The 27,882-nt window shown below is 46.5% G+C and overlaps 1 protein-coding gene across 4 annotated transcripts in view; it reads right to left on the bottom strand.

The window, feature by feature from the left end:
- The window catches only part of FRMD5 (FERM domain containing 5), a 323,336-nt gene that overhangs the window by 21,297 nt on the left and 274,157 nt on the right, over positions 1–27,882 (bottom strand). For 3 of the 4 annotated variants that reach the window (XM_047074487.1, XM_047074485.1, XM_047074488.1), the window contains exons 2-7: positions 22,902–23,006; positions 17,955–17,997; positions 17,648–17,726; positions 9,639–9,736; positions 7,027–7,150; positions 3,963–4,050 (exon numbers count right to left, since the gene is read on the bottom strand). In XM_047074487.1, coding sequence (XP_046930443.1) covers positions 3,963–4,050; positions 7,027–7,150; positions 9,639–9,736; positions 17,648–17,726; positions 17,955–17,997; positions 22,902–23,006 — 537 coding nt within the window. Of the gene's footprint in view, positions 1–3,962; positions 4,051–7,026; positions 7,151–9,638; positions 9,737–17,647; positions 17,727–17,954; positions 17,998–22,901; positions 23,007–27,882 lie in introns of those variants that run through there. The other variant, XM_047074489.1, reaches the window with a different exon arrangement.

Below are 27,882 nucleotides of genomic sequence, written 5' to 3'. Positions count from 1 at the left end.
GATGAAACCTCTATTTTAGAAACCTCAGGGAAGAAGATTCCACATGGTCTTCCACACACTTACACCCATCCCTGAAAGCTTATAGCTAGGAACTTTACGTTAAATCAGTCATGAAAATCACCCAGTTTTAGTATACTTAAACATGGTCCCAAGAAACTACATAGAATGGAAATTAGGAGGCAGCCCTTTAAGAGCCTTGGCATCACCCCATGAAAGATCAGAAATGGAAATCTTGGCATATACTTGCCATGTAAGTGGCTTTAGTCAAGTTCTTCATCTCAGCAGTAAGCCCACCATTCTCTGTACAGTGCAACCAAGAGGGGCCCACTGGGGGATGAGGGTTAGTCATCACCAATCCTTCTTTCGTCTGTTTCTCTGAGGTCAGAGGCAACTTGTCAAGATGGGGAAGGGAGTTTATTTAGAGAGGAGCCTAGGTGGCTGATTATGAAATTAATGATCCTATTTAAGGTCAGAGGAATGAAGCTGTAATTTTATTTGTATGGTTGCTCTAACCTAGATCCTGCTGAAATCAATTTTCTCCTGGTCTGTACAGGACAGACATAAAGTCACTTGGTGAACTTACGTTAAATTTTTCTACGGTGATTTCAGTAGTGTCGTAGGTCCTCTACCAGAGTTGGTAGTGAGTCCTGCTTTGTTCCTAAATAAATGCCATCTCCCCAGAAGGAAGACCAGGAATGGTAACTGAAAAAGCACAGCACTGAGGTGTTCAGACAGCCCTGGGTTCGAGTCCGAGTACTGCCCTTACCAGTAACTCTGGACATGTTAGTTGGTCCCTCAGAGTCTCAGTGTTCTTATCTTGAGGACAAGAACATCTTCTTGGCAGTATCGTTATAAAGATGAAATGAGATCGTATATGTAAGTGCCTGGCATCTGCAGGCTCTCAGTAGATGGCACCTTCATGACTCATGATAAGGCTGGGTACAGGCTGGGTGTCTGCGATGGGTCTGGCTACTATATAAACCTCAAGAGGGTAAGAAGCCACAGTCTGGGCCTACAGGAGATCCAGGGCAAACAACCAGTCCCAGGGGCTCCAGGAAGGAACAAGATGGTAGCTCCTGAGGTTGGAGAGGTATCAGAGCTGGAGCAAATGCAGCACTGGGCTGCCAGGGGTTTGTTCCAGTCTCCTGCTCTAGGCTGCAGGCTTGGTCTTCTGGGGGCTCCTGTCAGGAGGAGATGGGGTCTGAGGGGAGATGCAGAGAGCTCAGGACAGCGTGTGCAAGTTCAGAGCCTGGGTATTACTGTAAGCCAGCCCGCTGCTGGAGCCCTCTGCCTGTCCCACCCAGAGTCGGCAGGATCTTGTCTTCCCGGTCCCAGGGCCAGACAAGGACACTTTGGGCAGAAAGAAACCATCAGTGTGGACAGGAAGAACAGCAGCTTCTTAATCAGTCCAGGAGAATAGAGCCCAGCTGAAGCCTTGTTCTACTCTCATTTAATTATCAAAACGATTCCTCTTCTTCTGTCCTCCCTAGGGCTGTGTGCCCCAGATTCCCTGGGCCCAGTAATTGCCTCTCTGTTAATAGAAATCATCGGTATTTATTACACTGAGTGCTCCAGCTTATTTCAGCTCTCCTTGTAGCAACATTAAGGGGAGTGCCTAGTAGCATATCACCAAAGTAACCCTACTTAATGACAAGAGTAAAGGCTCCTGAACCGTCCTTGCTCAGCAGGCCTAAGGAAAGCATGAGCTGCAGTTCAGTAGAGACAAGCTGAGGGACCCTGTGTGGGGTCTGCAGCAGGGTCCTGGCTCTGGCTGAGCAAGAAGTATAGGGCCTGGAAACCAGGGATTGGAAGCCCAGTGCAATGATCGTGCCCACCATCTCCCCAGGGGGAGTCTCCTGGGGGCTTCTGTTCCTCCTAGATATATAACAACAGGGAAGTGACTTGAGTTCAAATTCTTGTTCTACTGCTCAGGGCCTTGTAAATTGTCTCCTGGAGCTTTTGTCTTCTTACTTATAAGCCAGGAAGAGTAAGATCCACCTCCCAGGGCTGACAGGATTAAATGAGAAAATAACGTGAAAGGATTCCAGGGCGTCTGCCATGGAAGGCATGCCACAAATGTTTGTTCCCTCCTTCCTTCTTTGAGTTGATGCCGTGGGGATGGAATGATGTGAGGGACTGGGCCTCACACAGTGCCTGGCATTAATAGGGGTTTCTTCCTGCAGCCTCTTCAGCCTCTGTGTCTAATAATGGGCAAACTCATCACAGATGGGGCTGAGCCAGGAGCCCCACAGTCCTAGGGTGCACATGGACTTGGGCTGGACACCAGGCTGGCTGCCACTGTAGCTTCCAGACCCACTTAGGCACATAGGTGGAGAATCCCTCCCACCTCTGCTCAGTTGTACTCAGGTTCACTGTCTACCATCTATCTGCCCACTCTGCTGTCAGATGTCAGCCTCACCCAGGGACACATCTCTGAAAAGGTGGGTGCCCTGTGTGGCCTCAAGGGGCCCAGGCAGGTTTGGAGGTGACCTGGCACCTTATGATAAAGATAGCTGTCTCTAGGCAGCTATGGCTTTTAAGGTCCTGACGTGACTCAGCAGTTCGTGGAGCACAGTCACTGAGTACCTGCTGTGTACTTTCACACAGGTGAGGAAAGCAAGGCTCAGAGAAGCCTGTGAGGGCCTCAGAAAGCAAGAGATCAGTGCTGGAGCCAAGGTCAGCTGACTATGAAGTCCTCTTCAGTCCTATGCAGGCCCCCTACCGATGGTATCTGAGCAATTAACAGAGGTTAAACTATATCTGTCATGCAAGGGCAGTATTTAGGAAGCTTTGCTAAATCATTTGTAAATAACTATGCATCATCTTTCTTTCTTTTTTTTTGGTACGAACAGGCATAAATGTGTTTTCTGACAGTGCTGGCCCTCCTCAAGAACACAGGGGTTATCTGGTAGTAGGCTGTGCTGGTGAATAGGGAACTCTGTGGGGTGGGAAAGGTGACCAGGGTTTCTAAGTTGCCAGAATGTTCTAAAAGTTCCTATTTGAAGTTTCAGCATAAAATCCTATGTAAGAACAAGTCACCATCACCTTAGCAAGAGGGTAAGGGATATGCAATTCTGCCCCTACATCACTGGATTCCTTGCTTTCTATTCTGTTCTTTTAATTTTTGTTGGAAACTTCTAGTGTTCCCTCACCTATTAGGAAGAAATGGTCAATGCCCACCTGCTCCCATGGGATACTGGCTCCTTCAGATCAGTTTCAGAATCTGGTGGTACTGGTGCCTCTCCAGTACTAGAAAGAGAGAGGCAAAAATCTGGGGACACTGAGGCAAAGACCGGGAGTGTCAAACCAACTGGGATGTGGAGATGAAGTGGGGGGACACAGCCAGAGAGAGAGAGGAAGAGGTCATGTGTCTCCGCTGCTCTCCACAGTGACTGTGGCTGCTTAAGCTCTTCTCCAGAATGCCAGACACATGTGAGCAATTACAGAGGTTTCCTCTGGGCAGAGCCTCCCTGGCTGGTTCCTGCCTCACCCTCCCAGGCGCATAATGGAATTAAATGCTACTCCACTGCAGTTCCGCGCAGTGACTTACGCTATTGCAGTCAATAAAATCCACTCTTGGAAAGAAACTAGATTACAGGTCAGGGAAGGGTGGGCAGTCCGCTGAGCGGCCTCTGATCATTCCCTGTGGGGGGACTTCCACATCCTCTCTCTTCATTTCCACCAAATTACCCACTGCAGCCAAAGTGGGGCCTCAGCTTTGGATTTGTTATTTAGATTGACTTTGCCTGGGACCCTCCGACATTGATGTGGCACCACAAATTATGCAGCATGGAAGCCAGGGGAGTTTCCAAGAGGAGATACATTTTTTTTTTCTGGCATCTGTCACTAAAAGAGCCAAGCTACCAGATCCTGAAGGTGGATGGTGCAGGCATGTGCTTCTTCCCTGCCTGTTGCCCTTGGGAGGAGGCAAAGTCAGTGGTCTCAGACCACAGGGGTCTTACCTTACATGGGTGAGGGTCCACTCCATACGTCTCCAATGTCTGTGCTTTTCTTAAAAAGTTCAGCTCTGATGTTGCTGGTGTTTGACCACTGGAATAAAAGGAAATGAGATGATTTCAGGGTTTCCTGTTCTCTTAGATTCCTGAGGTAAACTTTCCATTATTAAGAAGCACTCAGGGTGGGGCGCCTAGATGGCTCAGTCAGTTAAGCGTCCGACTTTGGCTCAGGTCATGATCTCACAGTTTGTGGGTTCGAGCCCCGCATCGGGTTCTGTGCTGACAGCTTGGAGCCTGGAGCCTGCTTCTGATTCTGTGTCTCCCTCTCTCTCTGCCCCTCCCCTGCTCACGCTGTCTCTGCCTCTCAAAAATAAATAAATTAAAAAAAAAAAAGTGCTCAGGGTAAGCCTTATAGTCCAATTTTCCCATAGAGTGTGTGCTCCCTGCCCTATTCTAGTACCAGCTTCAGAAACTCCTGTCTGGGGTCAGAAACTCAGATGTCCTCAGACTGAGGCCAGCTACATAATAAATGACATGGGGTGTACAGTAGGGAGTGGTGGGGTTGGGGTCACTATGGCAAGCTGGGAAGTGCTACCCCATCTAATGAGGGCAGCTGCTCCTCAGCTCTAAGACTAGTCCTGTGGGAATGCAGGGCCGAGCACCACTGGATGTGCTTTTTCAAAGAGCAGTCAGAGATACTGATTTCTGTGTACTATTTCTCAATTTTAAATACTCCGGGGGCAAACAAAACACACTTGTAGGCTGACTGCAGGCCATGGGTGTCTTGTCTTGACTTATGACTGAAATACAAAGCAGAGACCTGTATATCTTGCTGGTGCTGCCCAACCCTCTTCCTTTACCAGCAGGGAACATGGGAATGGAGGGTGAAGAGACACAGCAGGAGACAGTGCTGAGCCCCCCAGACCACAATAGCGGTCTGTCTGTCCATGGGGTGATGACTGAAAGGAAGAAAGCACCTCTGGTGCCCAGTCATCTGAGGAAGGGGTCTCTAGCATCATTCCCTTCCCAGCTACCTCATGAGTAGGTCCTTTCATGAGCTCCACACAGAACAGGTGGCAGTGTCTCCTTGGCTGCCCTCAGGGTCTGGATCCCTGGTGGAGCAGACACACTCCTGCAGATGTTGAGTAGGTTTCAGTGTGAGGAGGGGTGGGAATTTGTCAAGTCAACAGTGACTCCAATGGCTGGTGGGTGGGACTGAGCTGCTCATGTCTAAGTTCATTATTTGTCTTGAGTAATACTGGTAAGTGCAGGAAGACAAGGAGGTGCAGGCCAGATTCTCCCTAGTGTCCCTCTGGATGGGTGTCAATCAGCACATTTATGTGCAAGTCTCCATGTTGCTTGTGTAAAATCTACCAAGAAATACATTGCACAATCTGGGCCTTCCAGGAGCTCATGTTAGAGTTGGAGGAAGGTAACACACATTTCCACATGCTAGTGATGCAGCCAGCCCGTGCAAGTAGGCATTATGTTGACTGCAGATTCCTACATCTGCCAGAGCACCTGAGGTGCAGAGAAGGTGCCTGGGAAATGTTTGTGAGGCAGACAGAACGCTGGGCACCAGGGGCAGCTGAGAACCACTGCCCCTTCCAGGGAGCTTATTCATTCCCTGTCTGGAAACTGGAAGATCTTGTGGGCTCCATCCAGTCTTGGAGTTGGCCCAAACCTCCGGGGCCCTCAAAGTGGGCATCATTTCCTGGGGGATCCCCTGTCTCCTACTAGGTTTCTGGATGACTGTCCCCACTACTCTCACACCTCCTAAAACCCTCCTGGCAGCGCCTCTTGGCTGTCCCAGGACAGCCCTGAAGTCTCCTTTGAACAAACCATGAGCCTTCTCAAAGGTCGATGTTTGTTCTGACCTTTACCACAAGGGGCCGCTGTTTCCCTAACAGTGATGGGAGGAGCCCTCCAGCTTTGGCAAGGACACACCAGTACTGGGAGAGGGATGGGGCTGGAGAAGGATGGAGAGCTGCTAGGATTCTACCTCCGTTAGGTGTCTCCATTCCCCTGGGAGGGAGGGAGCCAGTCCCTGCCACACGCTCTGGGCAGGCGGTCTGCTTGCAAAGGCTAAGGAGGTTTTAGGGACATAATTTTGGTAGAATATTCTGAGTGTAAGTGAGGATTTTGTGTTTTGGGGTGGGGGAGCTCAGGGAGTCAGGGTAGGAACTAGTTTAAACTTAATATTAACGCTAGAAATGTCTTTCCCCCCACTTCGGCATTATCCTTCCCCAGAAAGGTAGTTACACCAACATTGACAAAGATTTCTAAAAATTGTAATGTACTAATGTGTTTTATTTTACAGCGCTACAGTGTATATGGCCTTTTTCTTCATAGTTTGTCAGTTTGGGGTATATGTGCTCCAGAATGCCACACAAAGTAGAGCCCATACACTCTATTGTTGCCTTTTTTTTTCTTTAAATCAATCTTTGTAGAAAATCCTATTTCACGTGGGTGAAAGGACACATTAATGCTATTTTATGGAATGTGGCATATTCTGAAAAAACTAAGAATATGAGGAGGACAAGCCCCCTGCTTCCAGCCTCTTCTCTGCCCCTTCCTTCTGTGCAGTGCTGTGGGGTTGAGTGAGGCAGTGCTGAAGACACAGCCCCTGAACCAAGAGCTCTCAGGGCACCCCCAGTGTTCATGAACTAGGCTAGCTCTGCACAGTCCCATCCCCTGACCCAGAAGCCACCTATCACACTGTCACAGACTGAAGGCAGAGGCTTGCCCATGTTTCATATGCCTCCTCTCACTTTTTTCTCTTCTGCTGTTTATGTTTTTTTTTTCCTTTTCCCCAGTCCATGCTTCTTCCTCTGTCTCATCATTTATCTTAGTAACGTGAATACTTTTCAGAGGCCAATCTCTCTCTGTTTTCCTTACAATACAATGTCCCTCTTGCCCTTGGGCTTCAGCCTACTCTATAGGGCTTTGGGGTTGTGCTGTCAGTGCAATGCTGAAAATGGTACATCCCGGAGTCAGGATGCAGCATGGGGCTTGTATGCTCAGGCTGTGGGGGACAGAGTGTCCTGAGCCTCAACTGAGTGTCACATACCTGAGTTCTGTCTTGTGAATCTCAGCAATTTTCCTTTCCAGCTTCTCTGAATGTTTCGGGAAAAACTGGAACTTGGAGCTGTAGCCTTCAGGGTGTTTCCCTGGGTCATAATCCCCAATCTCCGCTTGCAAAAGGAAAGCAGAGTAAAACAGTTGTGGAGGTAGGTAAATCAGCACTGGTAAAGCAACAAGAGATGAACACACAGAGCAAAAGCCAAAGCACACACCACATTTCCAAAGAACAGTGGATCTTGAGTGTGGCTGTGGGTTAGGTGGAAGGAGTGCTCCTCAGAAGAAGCATGCGCCACCCTTGTTTTCCCAGATGTGCACCCTGGGGTGATATCAAGTCTAAGCAGATACCAGAGCCAAGCCTGTATTCTGTGGTCACCACAAGTAAACATCCAATAGAAAAGCAGAAGCTTGTATCACGGTCTTTATCTATTCAGCCTTGAGAAAAGGTCCTGGGATCATAGCTCTTGGTGGCGCACAAGAAACCGAGCTGCATCAGGAAGAGCGAGCCTCTTGGGCCTGAGCCAGATCAGAAGTCTAAAGTGTCAGTTTTGAGGATTTTAGCAGGGACACATTGATGAATGAGCCATGACCCAAACTCAGAACTCCGCTCTCAGTCAAAATCAAATCAAATCAAATCAAATCAAATCAAATCAAATCAAATCAAATCAAATCAAATGAATATATTTGAGTAAATATTCATTGAGGGTGCCATTGACCAGGTGCCACGCCCCTCTGAGAGAACCTCAAGAGTAGCAAGACTGAAACTGGTCTTTGAGTTCTGGAGCACCAGGTCCTAAGGCTGATTTCCTAGCTTCCTGCATGGGGCGCTGTTTCTCCTCTACCCATGTAGAGAGACAAAGAGTCCATCCCTAACGCTGCCAGGATCTCAGATCAGTGAGATTTCCATAGGGTAGTGTGGTGGGCCCATGACACTCTCCACAAAGCAGATCAGAACCCAGTCCTCTGCACAGGAAGGGCTCCACAGGGAACATCGTGCCTATGTTAGGACAAAGTATGTTAGAAGTGCCAGCTGCTTTGTATTTGTCCTTTCTCCTTCGTTAGTGAGAACCACAACCAGGGCCTGTGCGAAATCTTGAGGGGAGAATAAATATTAAGAGGAAAATGTGCCCTCCTCTCACAGCTGAATATTGTACTTGTGCACAAAGCTACTCATTGTGTCTTCCAAATTACTTGGGAATTTCTATCATTCTGCAAGAGACTAAAAGCTTCCCTGGGCCTACAGTCCAGAGTGACCTTGAGCCATGAAGTCATTTATTATAATTTTATTTAGAAAGCTCCAAGTAGAAAACATCAATATTGGATATCAACTACTTTTTTAAAGGAAAATAAGAAAAAGAAAAATTCAATGTTGTCAGGGTAAAACTGAAGGAAATAATAGAGTTTAAAATCTCACTTAAACCAAGTTTTCTCCTTTAAAAATGAAAGGGGCCTCTTTGGGTAGCTTAGAGTTGCTTAGCTCTAGTTGGGTAGCTTAGGTAGGCACCTTCTAGAGTTGCCGGTTAGGTGATTTTTTAAAAACAGGACTCTCAGAAGTCAAACTTGCTATGTGTTGACTTTTACATTCTTTTTCAAAAAAAATTTTTTAATGTGTGTTTATTTTTGAGAGAGAGACAGAGCTCGAACAGGGGAGGGGCAGAGAGAGAGTGAGACACAGAATCCAAAGCAGACTCCAGGCTCTGGGCACCAGCAACCCCCCCACCCCCCCATAAAGGGCTTGAACTCATGAACCATGACCTACACTGAAGTTGGACGCTTAACTGACTGAGCCACCCAGGTACCCCTGACTTTTACATTCTTAACACAGCTATGATATTTCTCTTAACAGATGAACTGAAGTTTCTTTTTGGCAAGCATTTTCCAGGTTCTCTCCACAAAGTAGCTTCCTGGAGTTCACAGATTTCCAATTGAGAGTTCAGATTCTTTGAAGGAAACTTCATGATTTTAGTGTAGTCCTGAACAATCTGGGGACAGTTCAGGCCTAAGGACTAAGGGAAGCCTTAGAAGTGGCACTCAGGAGCCCCTGTACTTCATGGAAGGAGAAGGCATCACATAGATGAAGAGTGCATACCTTTCCCAATGTTTTGCAAAAAAAAAAAAAAAAAAAAAAGCCAGTCTGGGAATCTGCTGGATACAGACTCAACTCTACACTATTAGCATGTTAGGAAATATATCTGTTACTTGTAAACATTTCAACTTTGAACACTCTGAATGGAAAGGTCTCTGAGAAACCAGAATTCCAAGATACTTCACACCTTTGAGATTTGCATGTAAAGTCTTAGAAAAATTGATTCAGATGACTCTCCAGAGTCCCAGTAACTCTATCAACCAAGGGTGGAGGAAATCCCAAACAGAGTCATGATGACCTAAAGAAGCCCGCAGGAAGACCTTAGGCACAGTTTAGCGTTGAGTGGTCAGAGCTTTCTGGGACTAAGGAGGCTAGGCAAAGAAGCTCTCCAACCTAGACTCTGCTTCAAGTTAGATACTGTTTATATCCAAGAAGTAGTCATCTGTGGTGACTGAAATAATATAATCAGGACTTAGCATGAAAGCAAGTTCATTCATCCTGTCAAAAGTCATTACCTTGAAGGATATAAGCTGCTAACAAGGCAGCATCTGATGTTTTACAGAGGAGACGGCCATGGTAGAGATCCCTTTTGATCTGTAGGAAGACTAAATACCTAGAGAGAAAAGAGAGGGTGAACTATAAAGGATTTCTCTGATTTCTTTAAAGACATAAGTATGTAATATAAGCCTATGAAATTTTTAAATGAATTTTAAATGAATTTAAATGAATTTTAAAAACAAAAACTTAAAATGGCACCACAGAACAAACATATTTTCCATTTCCCTGAAGACTTTTTTAAGTGCTTTGCCCTGAACTGATTTGGGATTGAATTCAAAACAACTTGTTAGTTTCCTTCGGTAGCTCTAAACAGAAACGGTGCTTCCTGGCAAAAGCACTGTGTCCTCCCTCCCAGTGTTGGGTTTTGGAAGGAGCCAGCCCTGGCCCATTCGATGCTGAAAAAGAAACCTGTGTCAGCAGAGAGGGGCCAGTTGGGCTTCTCCCTGCCTAGGACTCTGGCTGATGTTTCTTCTTAAGAAGTGGAATGGAGCATGAAGGAACCAGCCCAAGGAAGAGTTCTGCCTCAGCTTGCCAAACCAATCTGTCCATATGTGGAACGGCCTTCAATTGTTGGCTGAGCTCAATAGCAGTGAAGGAAGCATAGAAACCTGTGGCTAGCATTTCTTCAAACAGAGAAAACTCTCACCTCAGTAGAAGCAGGACATCAAGAGCAACAGCGGATAGTAGCTGATGTGTACTGAGCACTTCCTATCTGCCAGGCCAGGTGTTATGTACTTTGCATGCATAGCTCATCTAATTCTCACTTAATACTTTGAAATAGGTACTATGATCCACCCCCCCCCCCACCTTTTAGAAAAAATTTAATTCCAATATAGTTAACATACAGTGTTGTATCATCCCCCCTTTTTAAGATAAGGAAACTGAGGCTTAAGTAATTTTCTCAAGGGCACACAACTGGGAAGTGGCAGAGTCAGGATTCAAATTCAGGACTGACTATAAGACTCCTGAGGTTGGCTCTTAGTCACTGTTAAATGGCCCTGTCCCTTTGGTGGGACATGGAAGCAAATCTTTTGTCCCTCACTCACTGATCATTCCCTGGGCCTGAGTTCATATATCACTCCTTCTACAGCTCTCTGTGCTACAATTCAGGGATACTGGACTAAAGGAGATAGCTGAAACGGACAACAAGGCTCTGGGCACTGATTCTCAATGTGGTGGTGAGGAAAACATCCCCCGGGGTGGGGGGAGAGCACATCAGAATCTGTGTGTATCTTCTTGCTCCTGGGTTTGATAAAAGCCCTGCTGAAGCCTTCTGATTTGCTCCCTTCCCACCCAGGGGGGACATGCTCCTCCTCACCCTGAGAACCATTATCTTTATCAGGCATCTTTATCAATGGGTGCATGGCAGGTGCCTCCAGTGAGCTGGAAAGGAAACAGGCTTTCCACTGCTGGGTGGGGTTTATTCAGACTTTTGGAGGTAGGACATCTACAGGGGGGTCAAGGGTAAGGCCACAGGAACATTGTTAGACAATGGTGCAGCAATTAGAGGGGGTAGGGGAAGGAGGGGCAAGTCAACATCCTAAAAAAACCAAAGCACATTCTTTAGATGACAAGAAGAAATGAACTCAAGACCAACATCTATAGGCCTGACAGGAGGATTCACTTCTTTATGACCTCGTCTCAGACACTATCACTTCTGCTTTATTCTGTTTGTTAGCAAGTCACTAAGTCCAAGAAAGAATCAGCCAACAGCTTCAGGGTACAGAGTTGTATTAGGGGTCCCCCCTCCCTTTTCTGCTACAGTGGCTTTCATCAAGCTTCATGTTTTATTCACTGAAGGAGGTAACCAGTGACTCACTGTTGCTGGACATGAAAATATATCCCATGTGACCCACAGCATTCTTAGACCTATTCTCAAGAGAACCTGGCACATTCTCCCCTGCCATGCATGGGCCTAAGGAAGTCTCTCTTGTTGCCTGAGATACCGCCACTAGGGCCACTTTGTTTCCAGCCAGGAGATCGGCCTGCCAGGGCCACGTAGCGTTCCCAGCTCCTGATGAACAGGCTGGCTTGGTTACCCAATCTTAGAACCTCAGAATAGGAGCTGTAGAGCCTAATTCTCTCATAGGCGAGGAAACAGAGGCTATACATATAGAGTGACTTTTCTGAGGTGACACAGTGATCAGAGTCAAGGAAGATCTCCTGACTCAAGGCCTGATGCTTTTCCTACCCCCGTGGTAATTCAGTTAGTTGTCAGTTAGCAAGAAAGGGGTCCTGAATACAGGCAAGAGAACTGTGTCATCAGGGAGAAATTCTCATCGGAACCGAACAAGAAATCAACTTTAGACCAGATTTAAGACAAGCCTGTTCCTTAGGACACGTTTTTGGGTAAACTTTACTTATCTCTTCCTGGCCTCACCTCCATTTTTGTTTTAATGCCAACATTGTCCTAAATTGAGGGAGGTGTGAATTGGGACCGTCTGATGGCAGAGCAAGTGAAAACCTAAAAGACAGCCAAGGAAAATTATCTTTCTGTGACATGTACATCTCTCCAAGGTATTGGCTGTGGCACTGTGCTTTCTGATATCAAAGTGTAGAGACGAATCCACAGATATTTCCAGAATTAAAAGTTCTGACTTCAGGAAAGCAGTGGTGTCTCCTGAAGAGTTTCTCCCAAGATTTTTTTTCTTTGGACTCAACTTTCCTTTATCAGACTCTTTCCCTGGCCTCCTCTATTTTCTACCACCCCTTTTCTTTAATCATGTTTAGAATGTTTTCTTCCCCCATACTAGCCTGCAAGCTCCTTGGAGTCAGAGATGATTTTTTAATTCACTTTTAATATTCTTCTAGAGAGCTTGTACATCCTTTACTTAGCTCACCTAATTGCCCTCCCTCCCAGCCACCATCCATCCCTCCATCCCTCCATCCAGTTCTGAGCACTTACTGTGCCAGGCACTGTCATGGGTTCTGGGAATACAGAAGGGAACAAAACTGAGTCCCTACTCTTTTTTTTTTTTAAAAATTTTTTTTTTTTTCAACGTTTATTTATTTTTGGGGGGACAGAGAGAGACAGAGCATGAACAGGGGAGGGGCAGAGAGAGAGGGAGACACAGAATCGGAAACAGGCTCCAGGCTCTGAGCCATCAGCCCAGAGCCCGACGCGGGGCTCGAACTCACGGGCCGCGAGATCGTGACCTGGCTGAAGTCGGACGCTTAACCGACTGCGCCACCCAGGCGCCCCCTGAGTCCCTACTCTTAATGGAGTTTACATTCCAGTGGGGAGAGACAGATACAAAACAATAACAAAACAATAATGATTTACTGAGTGCATGTTGTGAGCCACACATTGTACTGTGTTTTTTTGTTTCATTTTATTTTGTTGTCCTAACTAGGCTCCACGTCCAACATGGGCCTCAAACTTACAACCCTGAGATCAGGAGTCATACATTCTACCAACTCAGCCAGCCAGGCACCACCACACTGTACTGTTGAACACGTACTGTCTCATGCAGTCCTCACAGTGACTCTGAGGTGACTACTGTTTTTATTGTGCTTCACAGATGAAGAAACTGACTGACTGCAGAGACTGTTGCTTGCTTGGTCACACAGCTAGTTAAAGAACAACCTAGAATTTATACCCAGTTCTTTTTGATTCCTTGGTCTGGGGTCAGCAAACTATGGCCTGCCACCAGAGTTTCCAATGAAATAAGGCAAAATTTTAGGGGCACCTGGATGACTCAGTCGGTTAAGCATCTGACTTTAGCTCAGGTCATGAGTTCGAGTCCCGCACAGGGCTCTCTACTGTCAGCATGGAGCCTGCTTCAGATCCTCTGTCCCCTTCTCTCTGTCCCTCCCCCCCTCAAAAAATAAATAAACTTTAAAAAACAAAAAAAAATTTATTGGAACGCAGCCATACTCATTCATTTAGGTATCGTCTCTGGCTGTGTTCACACTGCAAAGACAGAACCGAGCAGTTATGACAGAGACCATATGGTACACAATGTCTAAAATACTTACTATTTATAGAAAAAGCTTGCCAGTCCATCTTAGCCTAAGCTAGGCTCAAGTGATATTCATTGAAGGAATAAATGACCTATAAACTCCATTCATGAAGAGATTCATTCATTCCATTAACATTTTTTTTTTTTTTTGAGCACCTGCTCAAACACATGTCAGGCAGCTTTGTTTCCTTAGAGGGTGGGGCCCCATTTGCACTCAGTTTCTTTCTATTATTTGATCTTTCCAGAGTTCATACACCTGCGGTCCCTGTTAAACGCTAAATCTGGTGCCTAATCCCCATTTTCTCTGCCTTGTCTCTAGCTCAGACAAGAAAATCTATTTATTACTTTACAAAATGACAAAAGAGATTAATCAGGATTTGGCAACTAAATTTATCATCTGGGAAGAGTCCAAGAGATAAATTGAAGCACAGTTCTTTACTTCCTATTTCATTCCCTCCTCTCAGTCTGCCTTTATGGGAATAGCTGAGATGGCATTGAAATTTAGGACCAATATCACTAGGAAAAAACACACTGACAGCTAAATTGGCTTGGCAGAAAGGTGGCATGGAGGACTTTAAGCCAGGAATGAATTATGGGTAATTAGGCTGGGGCAGGTACCCACTTTCTCAAGATCAGCAGAGACATGAATGAGGAGAAAGATGCGGCTAATTCCAAGGCCTCCACAGGATGCCTTGGGGAAGGGGAGGCACAAAGACTCTAAATCAGGCCCAGGCATTCTGGGGTTCACACCCCCAACAATGCTTGAAAGATGTATTCTAGGGAAGGAAGGTTGGTGAGGTGGAGAGCAAGGGGAAAACAGTCAAGGATGCTCAGCACAGATGTATGCGGAAGCAGGGGAGCTTCAGTGCCTTTGTCTGTGCCTTTGAAGTCGGCTGACTTGGAGAGAGGCCTGGACTTGGTCCCCATGCTGTACCATGAGGACTTGGATGACTGATTACCAGGGATGGCTTTCTCTCTGAATCCTCAAAAGTTAGCTCCTTAAGTGTTAGGATTCTAGCTGGTGGGGGAAAAGGACAGAGGAGGAGTAGGGATTATCAGAAAAGTACCTTTTTCACATCAACAAAGGAGAAAAGCCAGAACTAATTGTACTTGTGTCCCATGCAGAGCCCTTGGGGTGCACGGACCATGTAATCAATCTGGCAGTCTCTGCTCAGTGTAAGCCTTGCTGGCGGGGGCGGGGGAGTGGTGGTGTATTACCAAGTGCAAGATCCCAGTGTAGTGGTCAGTTCTCCCAACAATTCTAGGTGGTAGATGTTACTCTTCTCATTTTATAAATAAGGGGTCTGAAGGTCAGACAGATTAAATATCTTATGTCCAAGGCCACAGAGCCAAGAAGTGACAGAAATAGGATCTGAGCTTCCAGGTCTATGCTTCTTCTTGGGCAGGAGAGTCTGTACATTAGTATTATGTAATAACATTTGACTTAGAAAATTGTGTTAAGAGCTCCTCCTAAGGGCCAAGATAACCATGTGTTTTTGCCCTTTAATCAAATCAAAAAGCCATGTGTCTGCTGTGTTCTTACTGGCAGCTCACTGAGTTGTTAGAATAATCCCTGTCATCCCCCCTGTTGGTCTAGTGAGGTGGAAACCAGACGATCCTGATGTGTGGTGTTAGGAGGCAAGGTGCTGGGTTCTCAAGAAAGGTGTGTTAAATTTGTCCAGACACGTGGACGGGAGTGTGGACTTCTGGGTCGGCCCTGGCACCATCACCTCTTTTGGCAGGAAAGCAGGGAGCAGGGGGAGTGGGGAGGGGCTGGGACAGGCTCAGAGTGAGGTTAATCCTCTGGGGGTCCTGAGCAGGGCAGGCTAGTGCTTTGCCAAAAGTCCTCTCTGTTTAAGTTGTCATTCATAGGGGTTCTACCCTTACTCTCCTGCCTAAAACTACAAGATTTCTCCTGTCATGTGGATGAGCTTGGTTTTCAGAAGCAAAGTAGAGCCACATCCACTTCCACGTGGACAATCAGAACTTGCAGTTCGTTCGTTCCTTCCCTCCTTCCTTTTTTTCTTTCTTCCTCGCCCTTCCTTCCTTCCTTCCTTCCTTCCTTCCTTCCTTCCTTCCTTTCCTTCCTTCCCTCCCTCCCTTCCTTCCTTTCCTTCCCTTCCTTCCCTTCCTTCCGTCCTTCCTTTCCTTCCTTCCATCTCTCCCTCCTCCCTCCCTTCTTTCCTCTTCTTTTCTTTCAAATTTATTTTAGAGAGAGAGTGTAAGTGGGGGAGAGGGGCAGAGGGAAAGAGAGAGTATCTCAAGCAGGCTCCATGCTCAGCACGGAGCCCAATGTGGGGCTTGATCTCACAAACCATGAGATCATGACCTGAGCCAAAATCAAAGGTCAGACGCTTAACTGACCGAGACACCCAGGTGCCCCAAACCTGCAGTTTCTGTGCCCAGTAAGGAGTATGAGGTTTGGTTCTAACTACACATTTCACTGGCCCCAGTGCTTCAAAGTTGGTGCGTACGCACTGCCCCAAACATCCAAAGCAAACAACATTCCTCATGCTTCCAACTCCACTGCAAGACTCCCCCCACCCTCCACTGGGGCCCATGTGAAGAAGCCACTTCTCCTCTCTGTCCTACTTCTGTGCTTCCTTTGTATTACTTAGTCCTGTTTCTTGCCCTCTTGTCTCCCCCTTTCCTCGTTTTCCTTCTCAGAGAAACTTCAGCTCCTTTTATCTGATATAAAACTAGGGACATGCTCTTCGGAACAGGAAGTGAACATAGGTCCATATTCTTTCTTCCTCCCTTCTTCCCTCCTCTTTCCTTTCTTCGGAATTCCTCCAAGCAGTTCAGGATCTGGAAGTAGATCGCAAGGCCTTATAGGACAGAGTCTATATAACTGGCAACAGCCTCATCCAAATTTCTGTGGTGTCCAAGGTTTGGGGAATTGCAGGGAGAGTTGGCAGAGCTGTCTCCTCAGTTCTAGGATTCCCTGGCATCACCTCTTGACCTCAGGCCCCAATCTCTACAAGGTAACATCAACATTTTGCTAATGTCAAAATTAGATATTTCTCATATAAAAGTTAAGGATCCTCGTTACAGAGCATTCCTGGATCTTGGATGTAAGACTTTCACAGAGAATGTGGCTCATATACACAAAACCCTGGTGAAGATTTGAAGCTCCTATTCATTGACCCTCTTGTAGGATAATGTGGGCACAAAAGTTCTTTCTCATCCTCGAGTGGTGCTGGATGAGATAGGATTCATTCCATGCAGCTGTCTGCCTGCCACAGAGCATGATCCCCACAATGAAGAGTTTATCACGGACCTGATCCATTAGCACACTGGGGGTTTATCCACTTGGATTTAAAATCTTCAGTATTTCCCAGCTTATTTTTCAGTGTCCTACTTCGGCATTTCTCAAGTACATTAGGCCACTGGAGTCTATTTCAATCCCCTAAAAAAGCAACCTGCCCTCTTGAAAAACATCCATGGGGGCCACATCCTTGGTAAAAGAAAAAAAAATGCTTTTGATTAAATAGTTACTCCAGATCCCTTTGTTGATGACTAGTTTCTTTTTTTTTTTTAAGTTTATTTTTATTTATTTTGAGAGAGACAGAGAGAGAGAGCAAGCAAGCAGGGGAAGGGCAGAGAGAAAGAGGGAGAGAGAGAATCCCAAGAAGTCTCTGTACTGTCAGTGCGGAGCCTGATGTGAGGCTCGATCCCATGAACTGTGAGATCATGACGCAAGCTGATATCAAGAGTCAGATACTTAACTGATTGAGCCACCCAGGCGCCCCTGTAGATGACTAGTTTAAAATGAAGTATACACACTTGTTGAAGAAAAGAAGCTCACTCCATTCCAGTCCTACTGAGGGGGGTGAGTAAAGAAAGCATGTGGAAATGAAATACAGAAGAGGTAAGGTTATATTTAGGAAGATTCCTTGTTCATAAGAGTTAGAAGCTTCCAAAATAGAGGATCTAAGAGGTTTCAGTGCCTCTTTCCTATCCTCCTCAACAGGTCTGAGTGGCTGAGGGAAGTTCAGCCTTACCTGGTTATTTCTTCTTTCAGCGCAGCAGGATCTGCAGGGTAAAACTTCACGCGGAAACACATGGTGAACGGAGGCTGCGCTGCAGAGACAAAGATGTGCCCATTAGGAAACACCCTCCCCAGAGGACGACTGGACTTCCCTCCCCACAGGGACGCACAGCCTTCTGAACCATCCTAAGAGGATCTTCACATATTTAGGGCCAGCTCACAGTCAGAACAGTGGATAGTCACCAAGACTTACTATCAGTGGGAGGTTTTGTCCCACCCTCCCCAGGGGTGAGGCTTCCCATCTTCTCATGAATACTTACATCTCAATTGCTTCACCACAGACTTTGTGAACTCCAACCAATGCTGAAACAGAGAACACAGAAGAAGAAAACACTAATGAGAGAAGCAGTGTCAACTATAACTTGTTTTACCCAATTTCAGTGACTGGACGGATTGTAGCCCAGGGTGAAAGCAGCACAAAAGCTTGTGACATGTAGGCCTGGAGAGTAGAGAGTGATAGGGTTTTCTGAAGTAAGTTCCCCATGGAAGCAGCTGTGAAGGGGGAAGAGTTCCAGCTTCAGATGCCATTTCTGGGCCTCCCCGGCAATGCTGCCTTCCAAAGCAGGGTGCCAAAGCTCTGAGCCATATTTCTGGCACAGCAGTAGGCACAAGTGAATGCACGTATGTGTAATGGGGACAAAACCCCACCTGGCTTGGACAGGGAAATGCTGACTTCAGTGGGTTGTGTGTGTTTATGTTGTGTGCCAGCTATTTTTTGGCAGAGGTGGGTGGGCAGTAGGGACAGAGGCTATTGGTCATGGCTCTAGAAAGTATTAACAGGTGGAATTTCATACATGGTGAGAAGGCAGGGATGGCTGGTGTATACTCCATCTTTGTTTGAGCAACATCTTGCCAGCCCTTGTGTTACAGCATACATACTCAGGATTCCTTGGCATCAGGGATGTTTAAAGTCTCAGTCTCATAAGATAACGAACCACAACCAATGTGTAGGATAGTACTGTATTTCCCTTGGATTTTCATAGAGGAAGGATATAGTAGAAATACATTTTTTCCCATGGAACTTACGTTTGCAGGAAGGAATCAGTGAGACCATTCTGTATCTATTTCCCAGTTCTACATAGATGCTTCACACAATGCATTATGGATGCTTGTTGCTTTTTTTTTTTTTAATTTTTTTTTCAACGTTTTTTTTTTATTTATTTTGGGGACAGAGAGAGACAGAGCATGAACGGGGGAGGGGCAGAGAGAGAGGGAGACACAGAATCGGAAACAGGCTCCAGGCTCTGAGCCGTCAGCCCAGAGCCCGACGCGGGGCTCGAACTCACGGACCGCGAGATCGTGACCTGGCTGAAGTCGGACGCTTAACCGACTGCGCCACCCAGGTGCCCCGGATGCTTGTTGCTTTTATGCTAATCAGGAAACTTGACAGTTTGCAGAGAGCTATGACTGCTGTTAAGTGGGATTTGATTATCTGGAAGTAGACTAAAACCACTAGCCTTAAGCTCTGGGAAGGCAGAAAACTATGTCATCCACCGATGCCTAGGATCGTGTTCAATGGATAGCCGTCAAACAGACGATGGAAGCCCGTCCACATCTTCCTCTCTTCTGGCTACTTCCATTTAGTGTAACATCTTGGCAGAGTCCTCCCTCTGGCAGGAAAGCAGCCAGGGCCATGCAGACAGCATCCTGGCCTCCTGCGATTCCCAGCTCTCACCTTCTGGGCTGGGCTGTGGGTCATGCAGTTAATGGACCCACTAAGAGCCAGTTCTTCCGTCAGCTCCACATGGATAATCTGGGCTGACATTCTGCTCTCTTGCTTCCTCTGATCTGAGTTCCCACGAGGCTGGCAACTCATTATAGCCACTCAATGTGGTTAAGAGGTCCTTCTCACATTACAAGGCCCACCGCGGCTCGGCTTCACAGGGAAGCAAAGGCAAGAGATGAAATTGCATGGAAACAACTGGGGTTCCAGGCTGAGCCTATGAAGGCAGAGGAGGCCCGTCTGACCGGAGCACATCAGAATTGTGTACGGCAAGAAGAACACAGCAAGTGTCTGGGGCTCAGTAAACAGAATGCCCCCAGGCACCTGACTGATAGATTAAAATAAAGAAACAAAGGAAGACAGAAACTACAAGGAAAGGCTATGAGATGCACTCTCAGCAGAAGGCAGGTGGAGCTGAATAACAAAAAGTCTATTCCTCTTGGCAAGAGCTGAGGAGGACTTTGGTCAGCACTGCAGGACTTTGCTCCAGAAAGGAGAGGCTGGAGGAGACAGGAGAGGGGTGGGAAGGGAGGGGAAAGCCCTCACAGCTTGTCCAAGAGTTTTTGACAGTCTGATAGAGAAATCAGAAAAACCAGGATTCCAAAAATATGGTGATGGTTACAGTTACCTTTTGTAGCAGTCTGGCTAAATCTGGGTCCCAGAATTACTGGCAAACTGATAGATAACATGAGGCTGGGAGCAAGGGTCAGGAGAAGAGAAAAGAAAGTTCAGAGGGGAGTTTCCGTCTGTATTTGGGTCATTGGGACAGTGTGGCACAATCTGCAGGCTCTGGAGGCTTGAAAGGGTGCCTCCACCTTGAAAGGAGAGGCTGAAAGCAGGCTGGGGCCCTGGGCCTGAGCCAGGAATAGGGGAAAGGGGGAGTGAGGGCATCTCCTCCAGGGGGGACCAGGAGAATCCCCAGACCCCCATGGGGACCCGTGCAGAGCAAGCAGTGATGGGGTGAATGTGAGCTTGGGTTCTGCTACCCCAGGGTAGGAGGTTTATTTTAGGACCTCACACCCTAAGAGAGCGGGGAGCTTACCTGCTCTGTCTCTACCATGAGTCAGTAGATCTAGAATGATAATTTTCCTACAACTCTCAAGCACTCTCTCAAGCCTTAACCCCTGAGCCATCACACAACTTCAGAAACTATCAGGTATGATGAATTCAGCATGGAGCCTTAGAAACCACACAGACTCTGGCATCAGCCAGCTCTGAGATGGAGACTGGCATTGCCATCTGCTTTGGGCAAGTTACTTAACCTGAGATTTTATTTACTCATTCAGAGAATGGATATCTGAATTGTGGATACTCATCTCATCTGTGTTAAGGATTAAAGAACATATGTGAAGCTCTTAGCTCAGTGCCTGTTACAACTCGGTGCCCAGTAACATCGGCTGAAAGACCTAGTGCAGAGCCCTGCACACAGTTGCCACTCCATACATGTTAATTTCTCCTCTCCCCCATTTCTTCATATTTCTGTCTCCTCCTGCTTTTGATCTTTATTTACCTCCATATACTCTCTTATATGTCTCAAGTACATTCTGACCTAACTAGAAAATAATGAGCATGGTACACTTTGTCCTCTTTTCTTCATAAGCTGCTCTCTTTGGGAGACAAAGAGAACTTGGGATAACCGGCTTTCCTTCTTAAGGAGAAACAGCTCAGACCAAAAAACAAAAACAAGAACAAAAACAAAACAACAACAAGAAAACCCCTTGTAAAAACAGCCCATTATTATATAGTGAATGGACACATACAGCATGTGAGGACATGTAGCATCCTGGTGTCACGGCACTTTTGGGGTCTTATACTATGGCCCAGAGCTAAGGACAGTATTTAGGTCAAGACAGTAGAGCCTTTATATGGAGAGAGGCTGACCTTGACACTGCTCAAAATTCTGCAGAGCCAGGAGGACCAAAATATGTCAGTCAAGAGGGCAGGACTTGTTGAAGGAAAGGAATACAGTCCTTTGGATTCTTTCCTTAAGCTAATGTGTCCAGTATAAAATTCTAAATGTGACCTGGAGACACAGTGGCTCAGAGCATCAAAGAACAAAACAGCACTTGACTCTGGAGTGAGGAGGGGCGGATCCATTCATTCATTATCTGAGGTCCTGGGTACTGCTGGGGGGCTGTGTCTTCTGGGGTTCCAAGGCCCCCGTGACAACAGAGATGGAGCCCATGTTTGGAACTGTGAAGAAAATCAGTGGACTCATGAAAAGGGGGGGGCCCTCTGGGATTCGTGTTGATAATGTCTTTGGAGGATGGCAGACCAGAGTAGGGGGTGGGCAGGGGTATAGCAAAGGGTGATGCTTCTGCATACTTTCCCACTTTGAGGGGGTGCCGGAGACTATATGCCCACAGAAATGAAAGGGCTGATGAAGAGAAGTTAGAGGAGCTGCAAGTTTCTGCTAGTGGAACATCTGGGCGAGTGGAGGGGAAAATTTTGGCATTATAAACCATTAACCCACACACTCATCATTCCTTCGGCAAATATTTACTGAATATCCACTACATTCTAGGCCCTCTGCTAGTTCTATGGGATATAGTGATGATGAGAGCAAGCCCACACACTCATGGGATTTACATTTTTGCAGGGAACACAGGTTTTCAAACAGGCAGCCACAGCATGGTGTAAATGCTACAACAGGGGTAGTACAGGGCACATGGGGGCACACAGGAACGGCCCCTCGTTCGGAGTGTTGATTAGGGAAGAATCCCTGGAAGAAGTGGGGAAGAAGTGAGGAAGTGAAGAAGTGAGAGTCTAAGCTGAGACATTACATGTGAGGAATTAGCCAGAAGAAAAGCATGGAGTATGGAGACGTGAGGCCAGGGAGAAGAAAAGTTCCAGGCAGGGGGACTGTACAGGTGAAGGCTCTATAAAGAGAGGATGGTGTTGGAGGAAACAGGTCAGGGGAGGTGAAGCTGGAGAGGGAGGCTGGGGCCTGGGGGTAATGGACTTGCTTTCCTATCTGTCTGGAATGTGCCCTGTGTCTATAGAGCCACATATGTTGTGTGCATCAGAATGAGTACTACAGCATTTGCAAGGCGTTGGAAGGCCCATGTCAGTTCAGTTATCTTTCTGTTCTGCCCCCACTAGATTGGCGTGGCACTTTAGGTGAGACCCTTCCTAACTGGAACAGGGTGGTTTAGCTCGTTTACTAGAAAGCAGGCGGGAGAGGCTCAGCCTGTGACCTATGCTCCAAGATCATGACCCAGCCCAGCTGCTCTGCCTCCAACTGGACAACTGGGCAAATCACTTCAACCCTCTGGGCTGCCATTTCAGCATCTGTGAAACAACAGGCCACACTAGGTGAGCCTCCATATCTATCTAATACGGTGATCTGAAGAGATGACACCCAACTGCAGGGCCCGGTTGGTCCCTGACTCTTGAGGCTAAAATCATGAGTATGAGTGGCAGTTCAAGGACTCAGCCTACTGACAAATCCTCTCCTCCATTTGTGCTTTGAATATTGACTTACCCGCTGCTTATCTGGGTCCACAAAGCGGATCCCAAAATAGTCTTTCTCAAGAAGGTTCAGGTGGTGGCAAAGAAGGTCAAACAGGTACTGGCCTTTGGCATCTCTCTGCAAAGAAAGCAAGCTCCATTGAGAAACGATAGTGCTTCTTCAGTGTAACTGTGTTTTGATTGTCATTAAAGATCATCTAGGGGCACCTGGCTGGCTCAGTTGGTAGAGCATCCGATTTTTGATCTCAGGATCAAGAGTTCAAGCCCTATGTTGGCCCTAGAGATTACTTAAAAAAAATCATCTACAAGTTGGATGAGGATGTGAAAAGGGCATGTGTCTGTAATGATGTCCTCCATATTGTGATGTGTTAGATAGTCTCTAGAGTTCTGAAGCTCTTAGCACCTAGAAGGAGCCGAAGAGCCCTTCCTTCCACAAAGATGTCACAGAAGTCAGAGGAGAGTCAGGGAAGCCCAGTTCCAATCTCAATGCACAAAGCTTTCCTGAACAAGTGGGAGCAGGGAAAGTCAGTGTGGAATACACAGAGTCCAGCTGGCCCTGCCTCTAAAGTAGATCTTGAATCCACCCACTTCTCTCCATCCCTATTACCAACTTCATGGTCAAGCCACCACCATCTCTCAATGTGCTCTCTCCACACAGCACAGTGATTGTGATTTAGACAAGCTACTTTTTTTTGCTGAATATGTAACAAAGGCATACCAATATATTCAAACATACAAAAGGAGACACTGTGAAGAGTAGGCCTCCCGTCCACCCTGTCTCAGTTTCCCTCCCCAGAAGCAACTCCTTGTGTTGCTCCTTACCAGCTCCTTGTATATCCTTTTTAAAAAATATTTTTGAGAGAGAGAGAGAGAGAGAGAGAGAGAGATGGAAAGAGAGTGCAAGCAGAGCAGTGGCAGAGAGAGAAGAAGAGACAGAATGTGAAGCAGGCTCCAGGCTGTGAGCTATCAGCACAGAGCCTGATGTGGGTCGTCAACCCATGAGCCATGAGATCATGACCTGAGCCAAAGTTGGACACTCAACTGACTGAGCCACCCAGGTGCCTCTCCTTGTGTATACTTAATGTAGGATTTTACACTTTTATACACAGGCAAGCCTATGTATATATATATATACTTTCAAAAATATAGTGGCAGTATATTTTATGCTGTGTTCTATTTCTTGTTTTTTTGCTTCTTAGGGTATCCTGTGAATCTTTCTCTGGCAGTACATACAGACCTGCCTCATAGTCTTTAACTGCTGCAGACCACTGGGATGAACCTACATGTATTTGACCCGGCCCCATATCAATGGAATTTGTTTCTAATCTGCTATTACAAACAACGAGGCAGTGAGTACACAGTGATCTTTAATCAGGTTGCCACTCTTGCTTAACACAGTCAGTGGCTTCCCATTGCTCTCAGAATAAAACCTAAACTCTGACCACAGGCCCTATACACCCTAGCTCTTACCTCCTGTGAACTCCTCCCAAATCCTTCTTCTCACTGCTCTCTGGCCACGGCCTTTCTTCCTGATGCTCCAAGGATTTTCCCCGCGTCTCCATATGCTCTCTGCCTGGACTGCAGCTCTTCCAATGGTTATTCCTTCCCTCCTTGAGGTTTCAGCTCTAATGTCCTTTCTCTAGAGAGGTCTTTCCCCTACAGAAGGGCCTCTCCCAGTTACCATCTCATTTATCCTGTTTATTCCCTTCATGGGACTTACAACAATCTGTAATTATCTTATTGATTTACTTGTTTATTATCTGCTCCCTTTCTAGGCTGTCATTTTCATGAAGGCAGGAGCTGTCCCCCAGAACCTAGCTGGTGGCGAGGTCCTCAACAATTATTCACTAAATAAGCTAATGACTGAAGGACTAGAAGGTAGGGGGTTGGCTAAATTTTTCACAAAACGTGAGGAAATTAGGCCATTTCTAAACCTTTAACTTCTCCTTCAGGGACATGCCTCAGTATCCGGGATGAGCTGGGAGCAGAATGACTTGTGGAAAACTGTCAGAATATCTGCAGCTCTGCAGGATGGCAGTCTCTAGGCCTATCCCCAGGGGTCTCTGCAGCTCAGCTCAGACGGTGGCCTCTGGTGGGACCATGTCTCATTTTGCATCCAAAACCAAGGTCGTCTTATAAGATCCAAAGTATCTCACCTGTGTAAAGGCCAAAGGGCCCAGTACTGCTCCAAGAAAGGGCAGACCTTTATGACCTCCACGCAACGTTTACTTCTCACCTCTTCCCCTTCCGCTGGCTCATCCTATACTTTCCAGGAGAAGTAGGGCAGGAGATCAGTTCTCTCAGCAAATATCTTAAGAAGCTTATCCTTGTAGGATTGGAAGGAAGAGAGAGTGGACAGCTCAACAAAGGAAGGCTGTACCAGGTGGGCATCTCCCCACCTTTTCTGCTGGCCCTGCACTCCTTCCTAACACAGTCCCAAGGCAGCCACCCTGATTCTTACACCCTTTGATTTCTCACCAAAAAGAGCTACTCTCAAGGCAGACTTATGAATCATGCTGGGATCTTTGGGTGGTGCGCTACAAACCAGGTCTTTCAAAAGACTCTATCAACAACAGTCTTTTGGGGCAAGGGCTGCCAATGATTTCCTCATTTACACCCCAGAGTGTGGAGAGAGCTTAAACTCCTTCCTAAAATTCTTCTGGGAGGAGAGGAAATATGTTTAACTCTATCCCAAGTGGCATGTCCTGTACTATTATCTCTCTCAGAGCAATTGAAATGGAATATTAAGAAACAGTGGTATATTGTGATTATTTTTCTCCACACATTTTACTTTGCACCAAATGGCTACTTCCTGGTGGTCAGCTCAGGTGAGTTTTAGTGGCTAAAGGAGTTCACTTCCATCTGTACAGCAACCATATTAGCAGGGGCCTGGGGCAGCCATGGGGAAAATGTGCTTGTGTGATAGAAATCAAAAGAACTTTTAAATATTTTTTATAAAGTATTTATTATTAATTAATTAATTTATTTGCAAGAGAGAAAGAGTATGTGCAAGCAGGGGGAAAGGGGCAGAGGGATAGAGAAATAGAGAGAGAGAGAGAGAGAGAGAGAGAGAGAGAGAGAGAGAGAATCCCAAGTGGGCTCCATGCTTAGCACAGAGCCCAATGCAGGGCTCAATCCCACGACCCTTGGATCATGACCTGAGCCAAAACCAAGAGTCAGACACTCAACCAACTGAACCACCCAGGCGCCCCAAATCACAAGAACTTTTAACAAGAATCATGTCTTCCATGAAAACAACTGGTTCTTACGAGTTGGCAGCTTGATTACACTGGTAGGGACCTTAGGTGGCAAGAACTTTAAATTCAATAGATCCAAACTTCGAGTTCTCTACTTCACAGGAAAAAAAAAAAAAAAAGCAAGAATAGCTTTTCTCATCAGATAATTATGAAAAAGAAATCCTAGTATACCTCCCTTATCTCCAGAGAAAAGGATCTTGCTCTTGTTATTTTCCAGCATCTGGTGAGATCCCTACTCCTGGCCATGAAGTCAGAATTCCTTCAGGTTCCCATTTACCAGTGGTAGATGCATGGGTTTGAGCTACAAAGCTCTTATGACGACTAATGAAGAAAATCATCTTCCTTTGCTGTTTCTCCAAGGCCGGAGGGTAGGAGGTTAGGGGAATGGAACAGAGTTCCTTGTTATGGCAGAATTCCATGAAGTTCAATTCCCAGCAGAAACACAAAGGCAGAATCAACTCAGAGCACTGCTGGGGCATCTTTCACCGAGGGTTGCAACCTGCCCCTCTCTTGGAGCACTCATGCCAGTGGCTGGCAGAGTGGCCTGAGGTAGCCTTTGGGTAGAGAGTCACATTCAGCTGAACCACCATGGTGGGCTCCCTACAATAAGCCACTGGCAGGGGCAAGTTTAAGAATTTTAAACTTTCTGGCCTTGTACTTTCAGATGCCAGCCAGCTGTTTCCTAGAATGCTCTCTTTTTGATCACCCTGCACTAGGTCTGGGGCTTTCTGGAATATTCTGTGGCAGCCAAGTCTTCTCTTTTGATGAGATGGCAAAGTCCAGTGAGTTCTGTCTTCTTTTCCCTTTGCCTGCAGTGGCCCTGACGCTACAAGCTAAACTGTGTATTGTGTGCTTAATGTTGTGCCATTGATTAAGCTGGAGAAACAGGCACTTGCGTTGACAGGTGATTACTGTTTAGTCACAAAGTCAGGGCTCCAAGCCTGAGGAAGTTTATCTTCAGGACATGTGAGCTGAGGTAGAGCACCCAAATCCTGCTAAACCTCTGAGGTTTTTCTCTTCCCAAAGATATTATTGGGTTAAAATAACTTACTCAGCATCCATTTAAAAAATAAATTTGTATTTTGTAAACCACAATAGTACCTATTTGAAAATAATACTAGCAGTACTTGAAAATAATAGCGCATATACACGCAACCCATTTACGCTCTCTGAATGGTGTGCAGAATGATTGATGAATCCCTTAGAATCATCCTGCAACTCTGAGGTTGGGAGAATTCATATTCTTGCTCTTTCCTGGAGTGCCTGGCTTTTACTCTCTATTCTTTAGGGAAGAGACTGAGGCAGCATGCAGTGGGCCAGTGACCTAAACTATTCAAGGTTAATTGCCTTTTCTGACTCATAATCCATAAGTTTGGACAGGAGAGCAGCTTTATTTTTTTATTAAAATTTTTTTCATTTTTTAATTTATTTGAGAGAGAAAGCATGAGCAGGGGAGAGGGGGAGAGAGAGAGAGAGAGAGAAAGAATGCCAAGCAGGCTTCACACTCAGTGTGGAGCCCAATGCAGAGCTTGAGCCCACAACCCTGGAACCATGACCTGAGTCAAAATCAAGAGTCAGACACTCAACTGACTGAGCCACCCAGACACCCTGAGAGCACCTTTATTTTAACCCATCATGTGGTCAATCCCAGGGACTCTGGCATAGTGCACCCTGATCAGAGCGGCTGACAGGTAGAAACCCCCCCCCCCCCCCCCCCCGCCATTAGGCCTCACCTCA

Source organism: Lynx rufus, unplaced genomic scaffold (assembly GCF_022079265.1).
Source record: "Lynx rufus isolate CCGP_SWC_20201006 ecotype Redwood Valley unplaced genomic scaffold, mLynRuf1.p SCAF_13, whole genome shotgun sequence".
Lineage (NCBI taxonomy): Eukaryota > Metazoa > Chordata > Mammalia > Carnivora > Felidae > Lynx > Lynx rufus.
This window is presented reverse-complemented; position numbering and strand designations above follow the sequence as displayed.